The sequence below is a fragment of the Dipodomys ordii genome, unplaced genomic scaffold (assembly GCF_000151885.1).
Source record: "Dipodomys ordii isolate 6190 unplaced genomic scaffold, Dord_2.0 Scaffold2, whole genome shotgun sequence".
Classification (NCBI taxonomy): Eukaryota; Metazoa; Chordata; class Mammalia; order Rodentia; family Heteromyidae; genus Dipodomys; species Dipodomys ordii.
The window spans coordinates 8552366-8578620 of NW_012267218.1; the positions used below are offsets into that span (position 1 = coordinate 8552366).

At 53.7% G+C, this 26255-nt stretch overlaps 1 protein-coding gene across 1 annotated transcript in view; it reads left to right on the plus strand.

Annotated features, from left to right (window-relative positions):
- Prima1 (proline rich membrane anchor 1) overlaps window positions 1–26075 on the plus strand; it is a 44847-nt gene extending 18772 nt beyond the window's left edge. Inside the window, exons 4-5 of the mRNA XM_013014706.1 lie at window positions 17112–17241; window positions 25626–26075. Of these exons, the coding sequence (XP_012870160.1) occupies window positions 17112–17241; window positions 25626–25728 (233 nt within the window). The 3' untranslated portion in view covers window positions 25729–26075. The remainder of the gene's footprint in view (window positions 1–17111; window positions 17242–25625) is intronic.
- Window positions 26076–26255: the final 180 nt, after the last annotated feature.

Consider the following 26255-nt stretch of genomic DNA (forward strand, 5'->3'; position numbering starts at 1 on the left):
GGAAAACTCAGTGAAGCCATTGTTACCATAAGAGGCTACCATGGGCTGGGAAGGTGGCTCAGTGGTAGAGCACTTGCCTTGCATACATGAGGCCCTGGGTTCGATTCCTCAGCACCACATAAGCAGAAAAAAAAAGCCAGAAGTGGCACTGTGGCTCAAATGGTAGAGTGCTAGCCTTGAGCTGAAGAGCTGAAGGACAGTGCCCAGGCCCAGAGTTCAGGCCCCACGACCGTACCCCCCAAAAAAAAGGGAAAAGAAAAGAAAAGAGGCTACCTTTTCTATTTAATAACTACCTCTTCTATCTAGAACAATTGTTTTGGTTGTCTTTAGTTATACAGAGGGCTTCGTTTTAACATGTCAGTTCAGAAGTACAAAGCATCTTGGTCAATGGTACCCCTCCCTTATCTCTCCCCATCCCACCCATCCCCCCCAAATCATATATATATATATATATATACATATATATATATGAAAATGGAATTAGGAACTATATGTGTATATTTGTATATATATATACACATACATATATGTACAATGTGATATATATATAAAGTATATATATATATCACACTGTACATATACACACACATATAGATAGATTGAATATTATGACTGTATTTACCCACCCTTCCTGTCTCTATTTGTCTAACTCCTACCCACAACGGTGACACCCCAACACACACCATAATTTCCAATTTCCGGGTATCCATTTTGTTAAGCTGTAAGTTGTTCAGCTGAGTTCCACCATTGGAATCCTCCCCTGCACAAACCATACTTGTGTTGACATGTCCACTCTCTCCTCTGATTCATGTATGAACTATTTACCGAGCACCTGTCCCACGCCAGTGGCACACACGTGCAAAGCCTGTGTGCGGAGAGTGGGTCCTCTTCACCCCTGAATCCACCTCGCAGGCTGGTGGTGCAGTGCCCTGCTTGTGGGTCACTCAGAGACCGTGGGACATGTTGACTTGACCCAAGGGACGCGCTCCTGGCTGAGGGTCAGGACTGTGACCTTCGGCAGGGCTCTTGTCGCACTCTTCACTTGCGAATGGCCTCTCGTCTTGAACTCTCCTAGACTCCCGTGTACTCCCTTGAGGCTGGGTCCTTGCAGACTTGATGTTTTTGTGGCTTGCATGAGTCATCCTGTCTTCAGTTGCTTCCTAAAGGCATTGCTGAGACAGGCACCAGGCAGAAGGGAGTTTCGGGGCAGGAAAGGGAAAGAACTGAGCAAGCCCCTCCCTTCCAGGCAGCCCACACAACCCCTGAAGTACAGGACACCAGACAGGAACCTGCCTGAGGCCTGGACTAGCTTGGGGAGTGGGGGGCGGGGCTGCTCACTCAGTGAGTGGTTGACTGTCCCAGTAGGGGGCCCCCAGCATCAACTCCATATTCCTCTTGAGAAGTTGGAACACACCATCAAGCACAATATACACTTTCAGTTCTTGACCCAAAATTGACAGAATCCAATGACATAAGACGTAAAGACTTGGTAAATTCCCTTTTGTCCATTTCCACTGAACTTCTGCTCCTCCTGGGAACAGAGCACTGCCCCCGACACCCAGGGCACCTCAGCGTGGACACCACGGGAGGGGCAGTTCCCACAGGCCACACATGTAAGCCTCACAGCCAGGCCCCACCTCACAGCCCGCACCCCAGGCAGGCCAGGGCCTGGATTCCTTCACTGTCAGAAGTACACAAAGGATTTGCGTCTCATCTCCGAGAACATTCTGGGCTGTATATCCAGCAAAGCAGTTTATCTCCTTACTCAACTCTTAAGATGTTTTCTGTGGGCCCCCTAAGCCCCGTGGGATTAACTAGCTCTGACGTTTCCACCCAACCTCGCATCTGTGGGTGAAGGAAGAGCAGAGTGTGGGCACTGTTCATGGCGGTGTTGGCAGGAATGAACTGCTGCTGTCCCTCAGGGCAGCCATTAGGCAGCAGGACTAATCCCTCCCTCCCTCCCTCCCTACTCTTCCTCCCTCCCTCCCTCCTTTCCCTTCCTCTCTCCCTTCATTCCTCCCCCTTCCTTCCTCTTTCCCTTCATTCCTCCCCCTTCCTTCCTCTCTCCTTTCATCTCTCCCCCTTCCTTCCTCCCTCTCTCTTCCTTGCTTCCTTCCTTCCTTCCTTCCCTTTCTTCTCTCCCTCTCTCTTTCCCTCCCTCCCTCCCTCCCTCTCTTCCTTCCTTCCTTCCTTCCTAACTCACATCCCACAACCCATTCATCCTCCCCTTAAAAGATCTCCCACTGTTGCTGGCTCTGATCGCTCTGTTATTACTTGGAAAGTTTCTAGATTCTTCCCTACCAGAGTAGTAACAAAATGGGTGCAACATTTGCCAGGGAGGGTTTTAGGCCACCTTTGGCAAGAAGTCTCTAAAGGTATTAAGAAGGACGTGATCCACCTGGTTCAGGCTGCCACGAGGGGAAGGGGGTAGGGTGGAGGCGGGTGAATGGCTGCTGCAGTCAAGGAGGCAGAAGTGATTGGTTGGTTCTTGGTTTGAGTGGAAGGAGGGCTGAGGAAGGGAGGGAGATGGTGGGGGATCGCCCTGCCACCCCCAGGTTTCTGGATTGGGCAGCCGGTGGTCAGGGGAGCAGGCAGGGGGTGGGGAGGAACGAGGGCTGCCTGTGTCGTCCAAGGGGAGATGCTGAGTTGCGGCTGGACACAGGCCGGGGGGTGGGGACACCCTGGGACTGAAGCTGTAGATATAGAGTTGGCCTCTGTCTAGAACTGAAGCAGAGAACTGGACAGATATTCTGGGGAAAGACAGCCAATAGGGGTGGTTCTAGAAATAGTGATTCTGGATCTTCCTACCCATCTACCCTTGGTAAGAGGCAGACCATACACCCAGGACCTAAAAATACTGCATTTATTTTGCTTTCCATCTTTCAAGATGACAACTTTGTTTCTTTGCTCTGTTCCCAAGGACATTGGTCAAAATGGATCCATTTCAGAGGCTGTGGCCGATGTCCCAGCCCCCTCAGAGGTACAAAAATGGAAGCCTTATCAGAAATGATACCAAATGGGCCTAGCAAGTCACAACCATTGTTTCAAAATAGAAGAGGGAAGCCATGGTCTCTCACAAGCAAAGATTCCTCACGTTTAACAATACTGATTTCTGTACATCTCACAATGCTTGGAAGAGAGCAGAGGTCAGTATGAGCTCCTGGAGGTGGTCCAGAGAGGTTGAGGCAAGGCGCTCAGCAGGAAGGGAAGGAAGATCGGGTGGCTGCCTGTGCCAGGAGGGCATGGACTGGGGAGAGCAGGGCAGCATGGAGGGGTGGCAGGACTGTGTGTTCTTCATTGTGCTTGGTGAATCCTTCCTCACCTCAACAGGAAATCTCAAGCATTTGGGTTAAGGCCTCCGGTGGGATGGGATGGCTGGGGGGGAGGGGGGAGCTGAATTGGCCCCCGAGTAGATTTGGGACAAGAGCCAAGCCATGGGTGCCCCTCATCGTATCTGGCTTTCCATTTCGCTAACAAACAGAAGCTTGAGGAAAAGTCCATGTGCCTTAGCAGGCCCCAGAAGCTAGAAGGGTTTGGAAATCAGAAGGCCAAGGATGTTGGAGAAGTGGTTCCTGCTATACACTGTGGCTTACGTGTCAGGGCTAGGCAGGCCAGCACCGGGTAGGATTCCTGCAGAAGACAAGCAGACCTCTGAGTGAGATCAGGGAAGGCCATAGAAAGAACCACTTTTGCACATAGATAGTACCACATTTAGCCTGGGTACCAAGCTAGCTTTTTGGGTTTGGAAATTACAAATAAAGAGTTGAAGTGTTATATCTGAAAAATAGATAAATTGTGGACTTCAATGATACTCTATTGAGCTCTTAAAGAAAAAGAATGAGTAGTTCCACTCATACTGATACGAAAACATTACCAAAATATATTACTTCTAAGTAGTATTTTATATCTCACGAGCAATAACAGGCCAGGTATGTACAGGGGTGTTCTCACTCTGAAAAGCAATAAATGCATAGAGTCTAGAAGGATTGATCGGAAAGGAGTTGGCCTCTTCAAACTGGAAAGTTCTAGAAACATCTAGAAGCTGGCCAGTGAAACGAAATGGGAAGCTCTGAGTACCCAAGGAAGCACTGGCTGCTGTGGTGTTGGTCTGGGTAACGTGTGCTAAAGCAGATGACACAGCTGGTGTCTAGATGAGCAGCCCTTACCTCTGAGGCCCCATTAATGTCCCTGTCAGAAGAAAATGATGGAGAGGTCAATTATGGTGACCTGCGTGACCAGCTGTCAGGAAAAATAAAGAGCAGATGGCAGTCGTTGTATTGTTGAGAGGCTCAAAGTTCATTGCATTTTTAATAAGGTGTTTACAGGAGTTCATGACTATACTGAGTTAAAGGGAGAGAATTCATTCTGAAAATGGTATGGAAGAAGGACTCCCCCTATCTCCCTGGCTTTGAGTCCACAGCGCGAATGAAGTAAACTTGGCCTGCCTAGGTCTAACTCACCTCTCATACCAACTCTTCAGTTGGTGGTGTCAGCCCTTGGGAAGAATGGGTGAGAGGCTGGGGAAGGTTAGGGATACCCTTCATGGAAGCCAGAGGGCTGAGATCAAGTTCTCCCCCTACCTCCCATGGTTCCAAGCTGAACCAACATGGCTGTTGCTGAAATCCCATAATCATGGTCTTGTCTGATTTGCAATTGCCTGTGGTAGCATGAAGCGAGGCTGCGGGGTGAGGTTTCCTGACCCCTCTTCTTCTGCTAAGGGGGACAATGGTATACACACCTCCTGCCTGGCTCAGACACCTTAGACCACATGCATGTGCCACAGCACTTGACAAGCACCCGCAAAGGGGGTGACAGCTTTCATTCTATTTTTTCTTTTAAAAAATTGAACTTTTTAAGGTATTAGTATTTTCCCTCCATAAAATTTGCTGAAATCATAGAATTTGCTTGTTCACCAGCAGGTGACAAGTAACAAATAGTAGCGAAAGTGTGGGAACAGCCTGGCACACACACACAGTGGCCCTCATTGATTTTAGCGGGGACACATTGAACGGTGGCTCTGATTTTCTATAACTTGTGGTGATGACATCTTTTTACAGCAGAAAAGTTGTTTATGGTTCACACTGGGATTTAGCATACCATGGGATTTGTGGGTGCACCCGAACTTCAAGCTGTCCTTCCTACAGTAGGTCAGAGTGGCCTTACCCCTTTTATCTCCCATGACCAAAGGAGTTCTATTTGGAAGAGATGGTGTCCCCTGCCTGGTTTGGTGAAGGTCAATCTCCTGCCGCCCTTCAGAAGGCTCTGTTGTTGTCTTCCATCTAGGAAAGATGGCATGATTGTACGTGGGTGAGGGAGGACCGTTTCTTGTTCTGCCAGAGAAAAACAAGGCAATATATGCACTTCCTGTTTTCTGCTCCCAAGTTTCAGTGTCATCCCTGCCAGCAATCAGAAAAGGCTAGAGGCCACCATTTCCTACCCGCTCCCCACCCCTGTGCCCCCTGCCTCAGAGTCAATGGGCTCCTTATGCTCAGATTTAGAATGAACTGGATTGTGGGTGGCAAAGAAACGTTGTTTCCCGCTTTGGTGGAGAGAATTGTGGGTGCTTTGGAAATAATGCCTTGGCTTCTTCCTGGACCCTGTTACAAACAGTTCTACTGCACAGCCTCCCAGTAGCTGTGGGTCATTCTGAAGGCAGTTGGCTAGGAATCTTAGAATGTCCCAGCCAGAAGGTCATGAAGTATAACTCCCTAGGTGGGCTAGAGTTGGTCCAGTACACTCCAAAAGACCAGGTGGGTCTGCATTACCCCTAAAGCTGTGTCCCTGAGGCCCTGAAACCTTCTAGATCTGTGGTTCCTAACAGCAGGCAATCATGCTTGTCCTCTAGTGGACAGAGATCAGGGATGTGCATGAACATCTGACATTATGTGTAGGACAGCTCTCCATAAGGAATAATCCACCCTAGAGATCAGTGGTGCCAAACCAGAGTACCCTGTTCCACCCAAAGTTGCCACTCCCACTGGGCAAGAGGTCTTCGAGGTCCAGAGAGATGAGTCAGTTGCAGAAGCTTAAGGAGTTCCAGTGATAACCCCAGACCCAGGTTGTATGACCTTGGTATTTACCAGAAACTGACTGTCCAGATAGGGAAGGGCAGTTGCAAGCAGGAGCCCATTGCTAAGTGAGACCTGCCCAGTCTTGGTGTCCTAGCCACAGGACAGGCCAGTGGCAGAAGCTGCCCATAGGACTGTTCTAGACCAGGTCTCAGGCCTCACCAGGTTCACCACAGTGGCATGTCTGCCTATCATGGCTTCCATTTTGAAAAGAAGAGCAGTACCTCCCAGAACTCTGGGCCTGTGCCATCCAACAAACTCTGTGCTAATGGAAATGACCATATCTGTGTTGTCCAGTGTGGTAGCCATTCCCTCCACCTGGCTACTGAGAGCTTGAAATACAATAGTATAACTGACTCAATTCTTTATTTCACTTTAATTAATTTTAACTTGAAGTAGGCACACATGACTAGTGGCCATGATATTGGAGAATATGCCACTAGACCAGTAGCATGGATATTTCTTCCTCTTTAATATTATGGTTTTGTCCCAAAACCATAGGCAGGTTTGCTTCCTTCCTTCCTTCTTTCCTTCCTTCTTTCATTCCTTTCCTCCTTCCTTCCTGTCTTGCTTGCTTGCTTGCTTTTTTCTTTCTTTCACTCTTTTTCTTTCTTTCCTTCTTTCTTTTTCTTTTTTTTCTAAATATATATGTTTAGGGTCTATCCAGAGAAGTAGTAAGAGTTCTGGGAAGGAATGGTCCAGATTGAAGAGTTCACAGGCATCTCCCTGGGGTAGAATTTCATCTCTGCCCATGCCTGGTAAAGCAGCCAGGGACTGTCAGCACCTTAGTGACCTCATGTCTGGGTCCCCCGATATGGACCCACTCCTCGGATCCTGCCACAAGGATTTGAGAAGGAGATGTTCCCAGGGGAGACAGCCATGGAGGAGGTGGGAAAGGGTTGGGAAGGAGTCAAGTGAGGGTGACAGGCCAGGCCCTAGAGGTGCTCTGAGCCCCAGGGTTGCCCCAGCCATGACAGAGGATGCTCATTCACACTTGACCCTGTCAATCACCCGTGAAGGACACTCTGTGGGTACTGGGAATAAACTCCAGGCTCCCAGACCCTGGTAGAGTATCACAAAGGTCTGCAGGTGTCGGGAAAGTTGTATGTGTCACTCTGGTGACACTTTACTGCATTTAGTATACATGGAAAGCAGTTCCCGCCATGAGGGAACATGGTCACCCTTTTCTGAGAAGCTGAGGATTGCCAGGTTCAAGTCCTCTGGCAGGGGGAAAGAGGTCACTTAGCACGTACGGTGTAGCCATGTTAGTACCCAAACTCAGGTTCAGCTGTCTGTCTGTCTATCCTTCTGTCTGCTGTGCTTCACAATTCCCCACATTGACAGTGTTAAAACTCGCAGGCAGGGCAGGGCCCTGTGCCACAAACCTAGAGACTCCTACCAGAGTGGTTGGTGTGACATTTACAGTGAAGAACTTTTCTAAAAATAAACCAGAAGGAGCCCGAGTGTTTACTTGCAAAATACAAATTCCAAGTCTGATTTCGGTGTGCTCTCAGAGCAATGTTAAGAATCTGCCTAAGAATCTTTGGTGAAAACTTCCTCTTGGTTAGGAGCAAACCAACTTTCCAAGAAGTAAATACCTGAGTCTTTACAGGTCCCACATTCTCTGTCACAACGGTCCAACCCTGCCGATATTCACAGAAGCAGTGAGAGACATTTAAAGGCATTGCTGTGTCCCAATAAAACAGGCAATGGGAGGGATACGGCCTACAGGCCAGGTCAACCACAAATCCAAGTGGACCCTAAATCTGCATTCCACATCACATCTGTTTAGACAGAACAGAGATTCCACTAGACTGGGCATTTGGAATCTTCCCATCACCAATCAGTTAAGAGGCCCCCTAAGGGGAGAAAGAAAGCTATCCAGTGTCTACTGAATGTCAATAAGGTGGGCTCTGCCGGGCACTAATGCCAACATTGGGAGCACGTTCACAGGCAAAGATGAGCTCACTATTGTTGATCCACTCCCATTGGTTCCCCAGGCCAGGGCATTGCTATTTTGGTTTTATAATCTCTTGCTGTTTGCCCTTAAGGCACACACAGTAAGGTAGTGCTGGTAAGGCAAGAACAGGGTCTGCATTTCCTTGGTGATTGTTTGATGTCTATTCTCCAGCAGCTTATGTGCATAATGAGGGTGTGAACCCTTTGTTTTCCTGACCATCATGTTCTCAGTATCTTGGTACCCCTAATCCCCTCTGCTCCCTGCACTGGTGTCTGAGACCTCCTCTAATGTCCTGGGGATGGGGCTCAGGACCTTTCCATCCTTGATTCTCACCTGTGGCCCCTACGCCTCTGTAGCCCACTTGCTCTTTGAGTTATTTATTCATTTCTGTCCAGTGCTCTGGACACAGAGCACAGTGTGGTAGCAATGGGATAGATGGGTGCTGAGTGAGTGTATGCCTTCTCATTGGAGCGATGAGGAACTGGGGGAAACTTGGGGTTCAGGAGATCACCTGGAGCTTTCTGGACATGCTCCCCCCTGGTCACTTCTCCTCAGCTTTGTTCTGTTATAAAGCTGACGATTGTGGGTGCACCTTCATGGCGAGGGTGCATCTGCAGCCCCATTGAGAGCAGAGTGCTTGGGGGGTCTGGGCACAGGGACGGAGGGACAGAGGGCAGGGCACGGGACCAGCTTGGCTGGGACAAGCACAGAGGCTGCTGTGGATGAACAGGTCCTCACCTTCAGAAGCCGAATAAAGAGGCTGTTTGGGCGAAGAGCAAGGAAACAAGGCCACAGACGCATAATTAGCTATACCAGCCAGCCTCCCACTGTTCGCAGTTCCCACCCTGGCCTCCACCCTCTTTCCCTCATGCTGGCAAAATGCAGTGGCCGCCCCCAGCCAGAGAGACATAGGCCCAATTCATAATTTTCCTTTCCTAATTAGGCTCAGGAGTGATGGAGATAATGATTAATAATGCATGGGGTTTAGATGCTCCGCAGGAGCTGAGCCTGAGGACGGGACCTTGATGAGAAATAGCCGCACTGCCACCATGCTGGCTCTGTGCCCAGAACGCTGGGCAGAAGTAAATACATTGGAGGGAGGAGTGGTCTGTGGAGCACAGGCCACAAGTTAAAGTCACCAGTGGAAGAGTCTAGGGCTCCTCAGCCCGGGCATCAAGGGAAGAGGTTCCAGTCACCCCCATGGGGAGCAGGGACCAGTGGGATGCCAGCTGCCAGTGCCTCTCCTCCATCTCTCTCTAGCCAAAGCCAACCTGAATAGCACCTCCCCACAGGGCCGCCTCTCCCTTCTCACAGAGAAGGGAGCGTGAACATCCCCAAGAGGGGCCTGGGTGCCACTGGGACAGCTCCCATAGTCATGCCCCTCCCCACACCCCACTTCCGGATGCTGAGATCAAGCTTCTGGCATGCTGTCTTTTCCAGGTGGGTGATGGATGCCTGATCTCCATTCCCAGCTGTCCATGGCAGCTCCGTCCTTCCACAACTCAGCCCCAGATCCTGAGAGGCACTCTTAGCTCTTCTGTCCCTCCCTCCCTCCACCCAGTCACAAACTGACCTTCAAAGCATTTCCTGAATCTAACCTTTGCTCTATCACTGTCTTCCCTCCCCCCCCCCAGTCCAAGTCCCCCTCATCTCTCTCCTGCTCCTGGCAATATGCTCCAAGACTTCTCCCCCTGGAAGTCAGGCCTTGCCACCCCTCTTGAGAGACTCCAGGCTACGCCAGTTCTCACTCCTCCTCACGGCCTGCAGACCCCACACAGCCTCACCTCATTGTCCCTGCTGAGAGCGGTCACTCAGGGATTTTTCGTTGACCCTTCCTTCCCTGGGTTGAACTCCCTTGCCAAATTCCAGCCATTGTTCAAACCTCACCTCTCCAGGCCACGTTTGCCCTTACTTCACACGGAGACCTACCCACCCTGCCCTGAAGCCCTCCTAGCCCTTCAAGCTGTTCTGCTTTGCAGGAAAGGATGCCGTGGTGCCACCAGTGGTGCCAGATGAGACCTGCCTCTTGCTGGGTGCCTCCCTCAAGAGCCAGAGGATCATTTCCTGACATTGCTGCTCTTGTCATTAGCCTGAGCTTCATGACCCCTAAACCACTTAAAGGTAGAAGGACCTGTCTGAGCCATGGAAACCCACTCCTCAAAGTGTGGGTCTGTAGGCACAGGAGAGGTGGGGGCGGCTCGGGCAAGGGGAAGGAAGTGGGTAGGTATCCCCAGCTCTCTGATGGCGCATCCCACACCATTCTTGACCCACCCATGGAACAGGCTTTGTTGCTTTTCACAACGTGCAGTGGAGAAGCCCAGATGACATGTGACCAATCAGGGCCCGGTCAGGGCCCGCACGCCTCTCTAGGCCCTGATTCAAAGTCAATGCTGCCGAACTGGGCAACTGATACCCAAAGAGGAGGGGCTACTGAGAGGGGAGCAGGAGTCAGGGGAGGCAGTGGGACTGGGCTGAAGGGACAGCCACACCATTTGGCCACCCATGACTTAACCATGGGCTCAGAAAACAGGGCTCAGCAGAGGGCAGCTCCAGGAGGGGCCTGAACCTGGCAGGGAGGAGGCTCCTGGTAGGACTGAGGAGGGCAGGGAGAAGAGGTCCAGCCCACCGCTAGATGCTTCCAGCTGGGGAAGACCAGGCTGGGGTGCTGGCTCTTGGGAGATGCTACATGCACGGAGGTGTGGCTGAGAGGAGGCTTCAAGGCCGCAAGTAGAGCAGTTAGGAAGGTTGGACCTGGGGTCCCGGGAAGTCCTCCTATAGAAAGCCCAGCGAAGGCCAAGCTGACTCAGCCCTTGTGGTGTGGGTGACTCTGGAGCTCAGAGACAGCCTGGTGACACCCTGACATCTGTCGCCTCGGCTTTGTGCATGTCATGGACCAACATTTCCATCTTCAGCACCTGAACAGCTGGGCTGACTGGAGCAGCAGGGGTGTAGGGACAGGCTGGGGAGGAGCACGAGTCCCGCAGGGCTGGAGTGCCTGTCCGTCTGTCCCCCAGGGCATGAGGCACCGCTGGTGCACTGCTTCCCAGCAGCTGCAGGCCAGGAGCTCCAGATAGGCTACAGCATTCACAATCTACAGCAGGATGGAAACGTCTAGCCCCTCTGAGACACCTCCAGGGGTCCTGCAGTGCTGTGGGGCTGGGCCTGTGCCTCTGTCTTCTGCTTAGTATGGGCAGGGGAACCAAGGCTGACCGTTGTGGGCGGTCAGCTGCTTCCTGCTGCAGGAGCCACTGGCTGAGGGAGGAAGGCTTATGGAAAAGAGGTTACCTTGTGTAGGACCCAGAAGCTAGGGATAGCATCCAATCAGTAGAGGAAGGGTGAGGGCCCCCCCAAATGGAGGCACAGATGGAGGCCAGGTCCACAGTCACCTCTTCCCTCTGTGTGGAAGGGGAGCTGAGTTCAGGGGTTGGCTCAAGCACCCAGGCCAATGTGGTTTCAAGTTCATCCCAGAAACCCAGGTACCTTCTTCTGATTTCTTATCAGGAATGAGCTGCCCCACAGCCGGGCCTGCTGGCCCTAGGGCTGGTAGATGCCCCTGGCACAGGCCTGCCCAGGACTGGAGCCCATGAATGGGAAGCAGTGGCTGAGAATCAACCCCTTGTGTCCAGAGACAATGGGGCTCTGTGTGGGGTGGGGCAGAAGGTGCCCCTCCCCCTCCCTTCCCCGCTGGACCTTGGGTCTGGGTCAAGCCATTCATTGGGATCCAGGCTTAGGACCAAGGCAGGAGACCAAACTCTGAGCCCCACGCCCTTTGCTCGGGTGTAGTACATAAAGCAGGCTGGGCGCTGTGAGAATCTGAGTCTGGTCTCTGTGCATCCCCAGCAGTTCTTCTGCTGTTCCATGCCTCGGTTTCCTCTTTCTCCCAAGGGCCTGTGAAGCAGCTTCAGCCACCACACAAGCCACCAGCAGAGCTCCCACCTCTCACTGTCCCTGTGAGCCACACAAAGCCAGGTGGTGTCTTTTGCTAGCTAGCTGGGGCTGGACGGAGGCTGTGCGGGTGGCTGGTGGGCGGCAGGGTTGCGTGCTGCGGCTCACGTGCTGCTTCTGTCCTGGAGCTCGGGGCAGTTTCCTCAGACCTGGTGGGAGAGAGACCTGCAGAGAAGTCCTGACACCTGATTGGGCCACCTGTGCCCATTCCAGAGGACCGTGCTCAGCCCGGGGGCTAGATAAGAACCTGGAGATGGGACCAATGTGGATGCTTCTCCGCAGCTTCCCGTGGACCTCTTGTGTTAATGATTTTGTAAGGCCCACAAGTGATGGTATAAATATCTGAATGGCCATTGGCAGAGGACAGATTGTAAGTGGATTAGGCCTTCCCTGAGGGAAAGTTTTCCTCCTGCCACCTGTCTGGGGTGCTAACCCTAAGACAGAGCAATAACTCCGGGCTCAGCCCTGCAGCTCTGGCCTTTGACCACTGTGTTTGGAGACAGGATCGTGGACCTTGGCCCATGGGACGAGACAGGAACTGACCTCCATCACAGAGGCAGCGCTGGCCAAGTAGGTGGAGAGACCCCATGGGGCTGGACAAGGCAGGAAGCCTTCCTCACCTGGCCATAAGTAAGTCGAATTTCCCCACAGCGCAGTCAGGCAGCCACTTAGGCAGCCTGGGCATGAGTCACCATGGAGTTTGAAGTTAAGGGGGGGACATCTAATGATGCCCCCCAGGTCCCAGTGGGGCCCAGGGTGCAGGCTATCCTCAGGAAGGGCACTGTGTGAGGGAACAGCCGGCCTCTCCACTGGTGGCCACACGCAGGGTCAAGAGGCTGAGTCACAGATAAAGCCTCCAGCTCAAGATGCAAAATAGCTTTAAAAGAAATAACGTGGCTGTCACCCCATTCCTCCAGACAAGTGTGTGTGTCTGCATGGCTGCATGATACCTTACTGCAAGTGGTGTTGTCTCCAGAAGCCTGCAGCAACTCTGACTGATTCATCCCTCTCGCAGGAACACTTCCCTCCTGTCACTCAGCGCTCAGCTTCCCTCGGACCTCAGATTCCCAACGTTTAGCTATTCCAGGTCTGGGCTGGGCCTATGTAGCCTCAGTTTCCTCACTGTAGAGCAGAGTATAATTTGTCCAGCCTCCATGATGCCTACCTGTGTGCTTTGAAGTTACCACTAGACTCCTGCTGCCCACTAGAAAGCGGCTTCTTTTGTCAACAAACTCACAAGGAGAGCAGCCGAAGGGTCCGTCTGGCCAGACACTGTTCTTGTATGAATTTGGGGGAACCCACAAGCTCCCCGCAGAATCACTCCTGACTCTTTGAATAAGAGGCTCACCTGAAGCTCCCACCTCGCTGGCTTCTCTTCTGTTTCTTTTTATGGTGTTCTCCGCCACGTGTAATCAGATCTCCACACCATCATTGTTTGCTGTTGGCTTTCCTTACTCCTCCATCCTAGTAGTGGTGGGACTGCCTCTCCCTGTTCACAGCTGGCCAGGGCCCCGGGGCTCTCCCTGCCCAATACAATTCATTGTGTCTCTCGTGTCTTGGGAAATCGTTGCTTGCTGATCCTCACTATTTAGAGAATCACGTGTGGCTTGTTTCCTGGGGGTTTACGTAGCTCCTGGTCCCCCTTCTTGGCTGGAAGGAGATGTCACAAAGCTTAAACTCAGGATCTGGGTGCTCTTCCTGAGCTTTTGGCTCATGGCTGGTACTTTGCTACTTGAGCCACAGCTCCACTTCCAGCTTTTGGGTATTTTTAATTGGAGTTACGAGTCTCATGGACTTTCCTACCCAGGCTGGCTTTGAACCACAATCCTCAGATCTCAGCCTCCTAGTAGCTAGGCTTACAGGCGTGAGCCATGGGTGGGTGCCCAGCGTGATGCATTTCTTTCTTTCCTTTTTTGGGGGGAGTGGGGTGGGGTAGGGTCAGTCCTGGGTCTTGAACTCAGGGCCTGGGCACTGTCCCTGTGCTCTTTTGCTCAAGGCTAGTGCTCTACCACTTTGAGCCACTGCACCACTTCCAGTGTTCAGCTGGTTCATTGGAGATGAGAGTCTCACGGACTTTCTTGCCCAAACTGGCTTTCAACTGTGATCCTGAGCTCTCAGCCTCCTGGGTAGCTAGGATTACAGACGTGAGCCACCAGTGCCTGGAACTGATGCATTTCTTAACTGAAAAGAATGAGGCTTGCCTGAGAGAGCAAACATGAGCTTGGGTCTTTCTAACTTGCCCTGCTGGCCTGCCCGTCACCATCTCTACAGGTGTCACAAGTGTTTACTGAAGTCAGCAGACCCGGCCTCACTGAGCGTGGGGAGGGGGTGTGGCCCCTGCCGCGGTGTGTGGACAGCTCCGGCCGCTCTGTCATGTTCAGAGGTGGCAGCAGGCTGGGGCCCCCTTACTTGGGCTGGTGACAGTACTGGTGTCTCAGACTCTGCTGTCTGGCCACCTGCTCCTCCCCGGCGTCGCCCCGCCAGCACCACCTGAACACCTGGTGTCCTCTCTCCAGTTGACCTTCGCCTGGCCTATCAGCAAATCATGTCACAGCTTTTGGAGACTGCTGGCTCCTTGAGCAAGATGAGCGGGTCTTAGTCAGCTCTGTAATGATCCAAGACACAGCTGGCGCCAGGCCTGCAAGGGCACGGAGCATGTGTGATTTATCGCTGTATCTCCAGCTCCCAGCATGGTGCCAGGCACCAGGCATGCTCAGTGTATGTCGGATGAATGAGTGAGCGAATGAGCACCTTCAAAGCGCTGTCTCCTCAAATCTGAGTCCCCAGTCTGCTCAGGACATCGCCAGTGGCTCTTGGTCTGGCCTGCGGGGACTGGGTAGTTCAGCGCCGTCAGCGTCAGCTGTGACTTGAGAAGTGACCCCACCCCAATAACAGAGAACATAAAGCAAAGAGATGATGTGATCAGCCGCCGATGAACATGGGGGCTTCAACGGACCCATTCTTCCTTAACATCCATAGATTCTGGGATCACCCAATCCCCATATTTCCAAGTGCTACTAGACTGGGGTACAGGCCCTGGCCAAGACTGCACACTGGTAGATTTCTTTCTTCCTAGCCCCAGGATGGGGTGGGGGAGGCAATCTTCTGTGGTCCAGGGCCAGTCTGTGGTCCAGACTTGCCCAGAGGCATTGCAGCCTGAGATCATCGCCAAAAGTGGCCTTGGCAGTGAAGATGGGGCACGTCTTTTAGGAGTGGAGCCCGGATGGACAGAGAAAGCCTAGAGGGATCCGACTTTCCCACGGTGAAGTATATGCAGGTGGGTCGGCGCCAGGGCACCCCTGCAAGATCTCGTCAAGTCAGAGACACCCCCAAATGAGGAAGTGAAAGGAAGGATTTGGAGTTTGGTGTCAAGTCTTAGACAAGTTCACTTCAGTGTTTGTTCCTGCTTTGAATTCTGGGCCTTGTATTTTTCTCGGGCCAGACTGAGAGCGGCTGGTGATGTGCTGGTCCTGCCGTTCTGCAGAAGGCTTCACCAGTTTTGTCTGGGGTCTGGGAGGATCTGAGGTTTGCCCCTTGGGCTTTGCATCTGTTAATGGGGTTTTAGCACAGATCAATCCCCTAGGCACCAGGCAATGGCTTCCTGGAGCTCTGGCCCGGCTGTCTGAGTTCAGTAGCATCTCAGTAGCTCTCTCATTTTCTCTCACCCGTTTTCTTGGCTCCACAAGGAAGCAGGGCATGAAAGTATGAGTACTTGGGCAAAGCAGACTGGCAGTTCCTCAGGGCATCATCGATCACGCACACTCTGTGGGACCCGGAGCTGCCACTGCTATGCTCATCCAAGAGGAACATAAAAACCTGTCTGTGCAAAGACTTGCATGCAAATATTTGCAGCAGCTTTTTTTCATGCTGGACAAAAACCTGGGAACATTTTATAGTCTGCCCACAGGAGACTAGATAACTGTGGCATGCCCACACGGTGGAATATTACTCAGCAATATAAAGGAATGACTGAACTGTGCAGCCGCACAGGTGAATCCTCAAACACTACGTCAAGGGAAGGAGGCAGACAGAAAAAGAATGTTTGTTGCACGTATTGCAAATATATGGATGTCAGGAGCAAGCAAATCTAATGTGTGAATTTAGAAATCAGAATAGGAGTTGCAGAAGAGTAGGGTACAGATGAGCTAGAAAGTGCTGGAAATGCCCGAATGGGGTGTAGCTCTGGCCCAGCTGTCAGAGGGGGCACTCATGGTGGACACAGACACAAGACCATCCACGCTGTGTCTGCGCAGTGCTCCACCTGACCCTGCACACACATGCAGCCCCTGGGTGCCTAGTTCCGAGCGGACCGAGTGGGCTCAGTTCCGATAATTTGCACATCTGACATATCTTGATGACCTGCCCTGTGTGAGTCTGTCTGTCCATCGCTTGCTGCTTTTTTATCCTGCCACCCCAGCCCTTCCCTGCCTCTCTTTTTTTCTCCCCTACTCGCATCCCTTTTGCAGTTTTAGATGCTCCCTCCTCCTTGGGTCTTGCCAATGGTTGTGGGATGTCCTCGCTTTTCTCAGAGGGAAGTGAATGGGCCCATTGACATGCGTGCTTCAGGGGTCCCTCACACAGCGGATGCAAAAGGGCATCCTTACATTTCCAACTGGCCTCCCCTCCCCTCCGACGGCTCACACCGGAAGCTGCAGGTGCCCACCACCTGGGCGGGATCCACACATCAGCCAGCCAGCCTCCCAGCCTCCGACACAGACACTGACCGCTTCCTTCTCTCTCCTTCCTCCCCCAGAGTCCCCTGTGAGCCCAGCTCCCCGCCCCCACCTGCAGAAGCACCGGATTTAATGCCTCAACTGAGAGAATGAGATGTTCTGTTATTTTTCATGGGAAATTAAACCTGACCCTGCTGTCAGTTAGCTCATGCCTGGGAGGATGGACGGCCGGGCAGCGCTCAGCGCACTCCAGGGCCAGGATAGAGGCACAAAGGAGGGGAGAGGAAGTGCCTGGCTGGGGGCCAGCCATGATGTCAGCTGCCTGGGGTGGGGGCAGAGACAGGAAAGGTCAGAGGGCCTTCCTCTGGGTGATGGATGGCTGGATGGCCGTAGAGACAGACGCACCTCGGACACTGGCTGCGCCCCGCTCCTCCGGGGAGACTCAGGCTGTTCTGTCTCTTCCAGCTCCCAACTCTACCTCGTGCCCCACGGAGGAAAGCTGGTGGTCGGGGCTGGTGATCGTCATCGCCGTATGCTGTGCCTCCCTGGTGTTTCTCACCGTGCTTGTCATCATTTGCTACAAAGCCATAAAAAGGTGAGTGCTCACCCACTGTGCCGGCTCTGTGTCCCTGAGACCCGGCGGGCTGGGCGCGGTGCTCTTCGGCCCATTCGTCACTTTCTTTTTTAAGATAGATGATTAAGCACAGAGTGTATAATGAACTACCCTCACCCAGAGATGGCCAAGGTTTTTTTTTTTTTGGTCAGTCATAGGGCTTGAACTCTGGGCCTGGGTGCTGTCCCTCAGCTCTTCAGCTCAAGGCACACACTCTCTCTCTACCACTTGAGCCACAGCACCACTTCCGGTTTTCTGGTGGTTAATTGGAGACCAGAGTCTCATAGACTTTCCTACCCAGGCTGACTTTGAACTGCAAACCTTAGATCTTAGCCTCCTGAATAGCTAGGATTACAGGCATGAGCCACCAGCACCCAGCAAGCTGTGGCTTGAATGATAGAGCACTAGCCTTGAGCAGAAAAGCTAAGGGACCGCGCTCAGGCCCTGAGTTCAAGCCCCAGTTTGCGCGCGCACACACACACACACACACACACACACACACACACATCTTACAACAAGCAATTGATCCACACATGGTTTGAGAGCCATGAAAAGCCATCAGCCTGCATCCAGTGCCTGGCAGAAGACCCACACACCAGGGGCACTGCCACACTGGACAGGCCTAGCCCAGGGCTGTGCTTCCCAGGGAAAGCCCTCCTATACTGCAGAGAGATGGCTAAGGCACACTCCCAAGAGACAGGGAGACTCTGGCTCCCTCTCGTCGCTCCCCAGCCGGCGCTGGCTCCTCTCTCCCCAGTGTTCCCATTTTACCTTCTCACCTTCTCATAGTTAGGGAGCTGCTGTGCGGAGGGCACAACCAGGGAGCGTGAAGCCAGACTTTGAACCCAGAACTGAGCGTTGTTGTGGTGTTCACAATAAGTTCAACTTGCACTCTGGCTAGGAACAGATCCCCCCCCCCCGCCCCCCGCGTTCCGTCTGCCCTCAGGGCTGTGGAAGAAGGGGCTCTGAGGACTGGTGCAGAGTACCTTGTCCCTCCCTACCTTGCCACAAGGACAGGCAGACAGAGACCCCGGGGCAGGGCCTTGGCCTTGGCGAGATCCCACTCAGGCTCTGCCATTACTAAGTAACCCCAGGGAGGAGGGACCTAGAAGCCCTGAGGCTGGGAAGGGAGCTAGTGGCCTGCGGTGGCTGTTGAGGAGAAGTGGTGAACTCAACAGAGTCGGGGCTAATGAACTGCTGGACTAGGAAGATTTTCAGGAGCAGAGCACGGGCCTGCGCTCCCAGGCCCCAGGAGGAGCTGCCCCCTCCCCCCCGGGGACCTGAGTCTGACTGGGGAGCCTCGGATTCCAGGCTGAGCAGGCTGCCTGTGACTGGGCTGTGGGAGCCCGAGGGTTTCAGGGGAGAGTGCAGCACTGCGGCCCTGGCTGCCAGTCCCCCCTCATCTTTGGGAGATGCTCAGCCTAACCTTTCATAGATTCAGAGCTTCCAAAAGGTGCACCGAGACAGCGGGGCCTGCTTCCTGCCTCAAGCTCCCCTGAAGAAACGGGTTTCCTGCCTTTGGAGGAGAGGAAGGGAATGTAGCAGAACTGACTCCCATTAACACATCTGTACCACATCTCCCAGCCTCTCCCAGGAGAGAGGCTTTCTTACTATGGAGTGGGCGTGGCTCTGGCCTAGGACATCTCTCTAGGCATATCCGCTGGCTGGTAAAAAGCAGCAAAACTAGCTGGGAATAGAGCAGTGGGGATGGTGAGCACCCTAGGGAGAGGAAAGACTAGGAAATTGTGCCATGGGTGCCTTCTGAGAGCAGAAGTCGCTCACACATTAGAAGGACTTCCAGCTGGGCCTGTGATTGGACCTGAAAGATGTATTCCCAAGACAGGGAAGAAGGGCTGGATCTTCTCCCAACCTCTGCTACCTCTTGGGTCTCCATGGATGACTTGAATGACCAAACCCCAGTCCAAGAGGAACCAAGCCAGCTGAGGCCAGCTTCTGGGGCACAGGGCAGGGAGAGAATGGGCAGCTGGGGGTAGCGGAGCCGGCAGCCCAGCCATTTCCACTCAGCCTTCCGCCCTCAATCCAGGGAGAGTCCCCGGCGCAGGGGGGTATTGAGTGTCAGGAGGGGCTCTGCAGGGAAGGTGAGAGCCAGGCTGAGCCCCGGGGGAGAAGGACGTTCATACCTGGTAGACAAGGCCACCCCCAGAGCCCGTCTCACTGCCTGGAAGAGCAAGCCGGCAGCGCGGCACTGCCAGGGACCACCCTGGTCACTCCGCACATTCATTGGGAACACGCCTTTTCTCTCACCATGGAAAACCATCGGAAGACAAAGTCAGCAGTACACCCCATTCTTTAAACAGGATTTTTTTTAACCCTCACAGCCATAAGTCCCAATTTTTGTAAATGGCCCTAGTGCAGGTGGAAGGTTCTAGAACTGGCTAGGAAGGTGATTCTGGAGATGCCAGATTGACATTTGGGGATGTCTTCAGGGGAACTCAGGAAGTACCCCCAAAGTGCCCTCCCATCTGTGGCCTTGGCTGCAGGGGGCGATCTGGTCAGCTTTTAGGCACAGATTTGAAGACTAGAGTCTGCGCTCCAGACTAGGGCTCTGCACCCCTCCCCCTGGGCTCAGCTCTGGCATTCACGGCTGTTCACAGCCACTTGTAGTAAAAGCTTTACCTCATGGTCGGGGCCTTGAAGCCCAGTGGCGGCACAGGGCTGCTCAGGACGTCCGTGTTGGTCCGCATGTGTTCACTGTGTACTTCCTGTGTGCCCAGGACCCCTGCCTTTTGTGAGTGGAAGGGGGGGGATTAAGCACAAGACCAGCAAACTACCAGAGGGAACAGGATGAAAGACCGTAAGGGCTACGAGGACGTGCAGGTTGTGGTGAGGGAAGGAGGGTGCAGCTTTCTCCTCCCAGACTCGGGGTGTCGGTGCGTGCCTCCGGAGGGTGCTGAGTGATGAAGAAGTGAGGTTAGGGCTCTGCTGGCTTCATACACCTTTTTAGTTTAGTTTTTATACATACCGGAGTAATCACTCACACATGCAGTTCCCAAGTGGCAAATCGTTCCACAAAGGCTATGAAGAAAAACAATAGTCCTTGGCCTTCACCTCCTCTTCCCTTAGTCCCCTTGAGAGGCAGACACGTGTGTGTGTGTGTGTGTGTGTGTGTGTGTGTGTGTGTCTGTCTGTCTGTCTGTCTGTCTGTCTGTCCATGCCTGCCAGTACCAGGGCTTGGCTCTTTCACTCAAAGCTGGCATTCTACCACTTGAGCCACAGCTCCACTTCCAGCTTTTTGCTGGGTAATTGGAGATAAGAGTCTCACAGACTTTTCTATACCTAGGCTGGCTTCAAACCTTGATCCTCAAATGTCAGTTTCCTGAGTAGCTCCAGGCGTGAGCCAGCAGCACCTGTCCAGGCAGCCACTTTTAATTGCTTTCTTTGGTATTTCTCCATAGATTCTAAGTGATTGGCAGGCAGCTATTTAAACAGTGCTTATTGACTTTCTGCTCCAGAAGACAGCAAGGTCTATGAAGAGAAAAGTCTGGTTATAGTGAGGAAGGGAGGGGTCCAGCTCTCCCTGCCTGGGGGCGTCATGTGCTTGCCTTTGGAGGGTGCGGAGTGATTTTTAAACAGTGCATACTGACTTTCCACTACGGAACACAGCAAGGTCAGCACCCTTAATTCTCAACTCCCAGTGTACCTGCACCTAACAGACACCCCTGGGGGAGGGGGGAAGCAGACCTGGAAATTGACTTTAGCATGACAGTGTCCATATTGGATGTGGCTGAGCCGCTTAGCATGCTGTGCTGGTTCCTTCTGGAGCCACAGTGCCTCCTGGAGATGTGGTCAGTACGCGGCTTCCAGGGTCTCCAGGAGACCCCGACCCCCTGCACGGCGGACTGGGGCTCCCTGCTCTCCCCACACTCAGCCCTCCGTCCCCGCCCCTTGCCACCAGGGCACCAGCTCCCCTTGAATTCTTCCCTGGATTATAGACTCACTAGACATTCATTGTCAATGTGACAATGGTGCTTTCTCTTTGGAGATTTGAGGTGGCGCAGAGAAGGGCTCTTTCTTACTGAGCCTGTGACATCCCCCTGCCCCCTCCCCACCCCAAAACTGGACTATCAGAGAGAGGGGAGGGAATGAGGTTCCTACAGAGTCTGAGCCACTATAAGCGTCCAAGGTGAAGGGTCAACCTGTTGTCTCACAGATGAAAGCAAGTTCCGTCCGTCTTCCCTGCCCTGGGTCACTGCCCTCTGCCTCTGTTGAGGGAAGGGTGTGGTTCACGCGTGGGCCCACGCAGGTGTGTCTGAGGGGTGTGTGCACACGCATGTCAGGTGGCTTCAGTTATCTCTTCTGACTTGTGCCTGGCACAGTGCCTGGCCTTTAGGGACTGTTTGGTGGCTATTCCTGAGGCTTGAATAGAGACTTGTTTACAGAGACATCTTGGACCGCAGGTTTTAATCTGATAAGTGCTCCCTCCGCCCCTGCCCCATTCTGGAAGAGTGGCTTAGAACCCGGCTTGGGGATGGAGAACATGTCCAGTTTTCAATGCCTAGCCCCCAGTCCTTCACCAGCACCCCTTTCCCGGGCCCTCTGTGGTCTTGGCTCCCCTAGTTTCTGGTATGCACACTGTGGTCCCTGCTAGCAGGGAGGACAGGAGGACAGGACAGGGCTGGGACTCTCCATCCATGCTCAGCTCTCCACAAACTGGGAGCATGGAACTCGCCTTGAAGTGTCTTGGAGCCCCGGGGCCATGGCACGGGGTTACCTCATGGAGCCAAGCATCTGTGGCCAGGTGGGGGCCCCTGCAGAGACACCCACCTTTCCCATCTCCCTGCTGGGATGTCCTCAGGCTCAGTCTCTGTCTCTCTCGCCCAGTATCCACTCAGCACAGCTTCTCTTACCGAGAGTCAAGTCCAAGTTCCTGCAGGGCCAGGAAGGGCCTCTTCTGGTCAAATGCTGGGCACTGACCATGGCCTTGGCTGCTCAGAACCTTTCGGATGTCTTTGGTGCCTTGGTGCCAGTCTAGATTCTGGCTTTGTTGCAGTATACGAATCAGTCTTGTGGCTAGAGCCAGCGCTCTTTCGCTGGTGTCCCTGCTGTCTAGGTTTGACATTTCTCCCACAGGCTTCCCTTGAGATTCAGGAGCTGCTGTTTCTCACCATCATTGCCAGGCGCGGTCCTGACCAGACTGGGGTGCTCAGCTCTGAGAAGGGCTGGAAGTGAGAGGTAGCAGCAGGGAGGCACCCAGCCCTCTCCATCTGTGCACCTTCCTCCAGGCCCCAGGGCTTTGGAGCCTCCATCATCAGCAAATATGAGGGGGGGACCCTTGGGGCTGCCCATTTGGTCTGGAGTTAGGACATGTGTTGTCTATAGTAAATCTACAGTCAGAGGAGCCGCACAGTGAACCTCAGTGGTATATGTGCATGCAGGGGTGTGTGTGGGTGTGTGTGTGCGTGCACGTGCGCGCACACACACACCTGTGCATGTACACGCTACCAATCCTGGGCAGTGGGGAGAACGGATATCTTGGGAAGGAAGCCTCTGGGTCCTGACACCTGCATCAAAGCAGACCCTCTGCTGGGGCAAGTGAGACAGGAAGGGAGCTGGGCAGCCTCCCTCCCTCCTTCTCCCTCCCTCCCCCCTCCCTCGGCAGGCTGCTCAGGACTACCCTCTCCCGTGTGAAGTTGTCATCTCCTTAGCAGTGGGACCCAAGAGAGCCCCCTGGGTTCTGCTCTGCCCGCCCAGCTCGGAGATGCCAGGCGACACCATTTATGCAGAAGTCCCTCGAGACTGTGCCGCAGGAGCTCTGGGCATTGCCCTGCCAGAGGACAGCATGGAGCAGCTGTGGCTAGCCAGGCCCAGGTCCGGACAAGAGGTCTCCAGATGGGACCAAGCTCCCTCGTTCCCAGGACCCCTGGGCACAGCCAGGGAGAAGCTCACTAGCCTTTCTCTTGGTTTTAGGAACCATGCCATTTAAGGAGCTCTGGGTGGCCATCTCTGCCTGGACCCGGGTGGCAATGTCTTTCTTGGGCTTAAGGGGACCACCCCTGACTGGCCCGCCAGGAGCCTGGAGCCAGGCCAGCTCCCCCTAGCACTTCTGGAACCTCAGAGGGCGTGTTAGGTAGGCTGCCCGGCAGACCGGAGCGTTGTGGCCTTTGCTGCCCAGGGCACAGCCTCCTCCTGCCGACACCTCTCCCACAGCAGCGCTGAGAGCTAACGTGTACTTACCCTATGCCGGAGACCCGCCCATGTGCTGGACACGCACTAACATGTCTAATCATCCCAGCAAGCCTACTAAGTGGGCGCCACGGTCATGCTCATTTTCACAGATGAGGAAACAGAGGCTCAGAAAGGTGGTGCAGCATGCCATGTCAGCCACTCAATGCCGTGCTTGGTGAAGGGAGGAAGTCGGGGGCAGGGGTAGAGCCATCTTCTGCTCCAGGAAAATCCAGCTCTCATGGGAAACCTGACAGGTTTGGGGAGCAGCGTTGGGGCACAGCCCAGGGAGCACATTGGTAGAGGATGTGTCTTGGGTGCCAGGGGAGAAGCAAGTGGAGCCCTCCATGTGACCTCATGCCCCTGCCCTGGCAGAGATCGGTGAGCAGCTCCATGAATGAGGTACAGGGCGTGATGAGCGTCCAGGGTTAAAGGTGAATGCAGCTGCTAGCCTCCGGGTCCTTGGGAATCTCTGAGGAGTGGAGGAGGCTTTCCTGTGTCCTGGGGAATAGCTGCTGGGAATGCCAACCCATTCGTGAGCATGACTAGGACAGACAGACAGTAGCAGTGGGTGACGATGAGCAAGGCTCCACCACAGTCTAGCTGGAGGACCTCCGCAGTCAGAGCCCTCGGCAAGCCTCAGTTTCCCCATGAAATGACCTCCAGCTCCAGCCTAGCTGCTTCAGAGGAGAGACAAGGCGATCTCTACTGCGAGTGTTTTATATAAAGCACGCTGCACCGTGGACCCAGTGTGGGTTTGATGTCCCCTCTCGTGCTGCGGGGGGCGACTTTTCTCACAAAGAAAAGTGTGTTGACTGAGGCTGGGTGATTCCACTCAGAACACCGCCAACAGTGTCCTGGAATTCCTCTCTCCCCTCAGCTCACTCACAGCCTTTCTCCTATGGGCTTCGAACTCGTCACTAAGTACCACGATTGCTTTGGGAAGCTCTGGGGATACTTAAGACAAATCCATCTTGGGCTTTTGATGATCACCATAAATACTCAGTTTAGACAGCATTCAACTGCAGTCTGCCTGGCTCAACCCCAGCACCTCTGGGGACATGAGTGATGGCCCCCTGGGAATCCTATCCACCCAAGAGGCAGCAGTGGGGCACCGTGCCCCTGAGCCCCACAGGACGCACAACACAAGCAGGGTGGGGGCAGGCAGGGTAGGAGTCAGAGCCTGAACGAGCCAGGCCAGAAGCAGGCACTATACAGAGATCTCAGCACCTCAGCAAGCAAGAGCAAAGGCTCTGCCCAGCCTTCCTGACCTCCTGTGTGCAGAGGGGAAATGGTCTCGGGGCTCCAGGGCCTCTGGGACAAGCTTCAGATGATTCAGTGTGAAGTATCCAAAAGCCACTGGTGTGAACCAGCGAATGGAGCGTGGGAATTCACCATCGTCATCCCCATTGGTCTTCTGTCCCACCATTGCTATCACCGCCAGCAGCACTACCACCACCTCTACCACATTAGCAGTGCAAGCGCCACACCACCATCGTCATCACCACCATGGCCCTCATCCCCACTAGCACCACTATTGCCTTCATCATGGTTACACACAACCACCACCATCATCATCACTACCACCGTGGGCCATCATCAGCACTAGCTCCTCTACTGTCTCCTTTACCACGGTTACCAACACAGCCACCACACCATCATCACCAAAGCCCTGACCACCACTAGCACCTCTGCCGCCTCGTCCACCATCATTACAGCACAGCTACCGCTGTCAGCGTCATCACCAACACTAGCCTCTTGTGACCAACATCCCCTTCATCACATTTTTCTATTGCTTTTGGCCACACAGAGGCAAGAGTGCAAAATGCGGTCACTAACGCCTCTCTTCTAACCATCCGGACTCCCAACTATTCACCTTTAACTGTCTGCTCGCGATTAAAGGATTCAATCAAAGCTTGATCCTACTGGGCTGACCATACATTGGTTTGCCTAGAAAAGTCTCACTTCAGGCATGTTGTCTCACTCCCCTTCCCTCCTGAACCATGTCCTGGTTGACATGCTAAATTAGAATCTTATCTAGCTTCTGATTGATCCACAAGGACCAGCAGTCCAAAGATACTAATCTCTAAGGGCCTGGAGGGCTGGGAGCCCCCCCCCCCAATGCCGATGACTAACCCTGTTTGTGCCTCCCCTCCCCTCCTCCTGCCTTCACCCCTTTCCAGGAAACCACTGAGGAAAGAAGAAAATGGCACCAGTGTTGCTGAGTACCCCATGAGCTCTGCACAGGGCAACAAAGGGGTAGATGTGAACAATGCAGTGGTGTGAGTCTGCAGGCCTGGACCCCCTGGCCGGGAGGACACCTTCGTGGCACTAGTGGACATGGGAAGGTGGTGGGCACCAGCTGACCCTGGCCTCGTCCGGGACTTCATGCCTTGTAAACCCGGAGCCTCCTGAAGGAGGAAAACATCCTCTTCCAAGGCTGGCCCTGTCTGGGCAGCACTGCTGACAGGCTGAGCGCAGCCCCCTGCATGCAGCACCTGGGCTGGTGGCATGGCCTGAGGCTCTCCATACCCCTCTCTTTGTCTTGTCTTTGGCCCACAAACGTCCCCAGAGGGTCTGGCTGTCTCCTAGGGTGTGGAGGCAGGCACCCCCGTTAGTCACAAGAAAGCTGATCTAGAGCCTGGAAATCTCTCCTCTTCCTCCTCCTCCTCCTGCCCCTCCCCCTGCCCCTCTCCCTTCTTCCTCCTCCTTCTCCTTCCTCCTCCTCCTCCTCCTCCTCTTCCTCTTCTTCTTCTAAGTAACCCCAGGGAGGAGGGACCTAAGTAACCCCAGGGAGGAGGGACCTAGAAGCC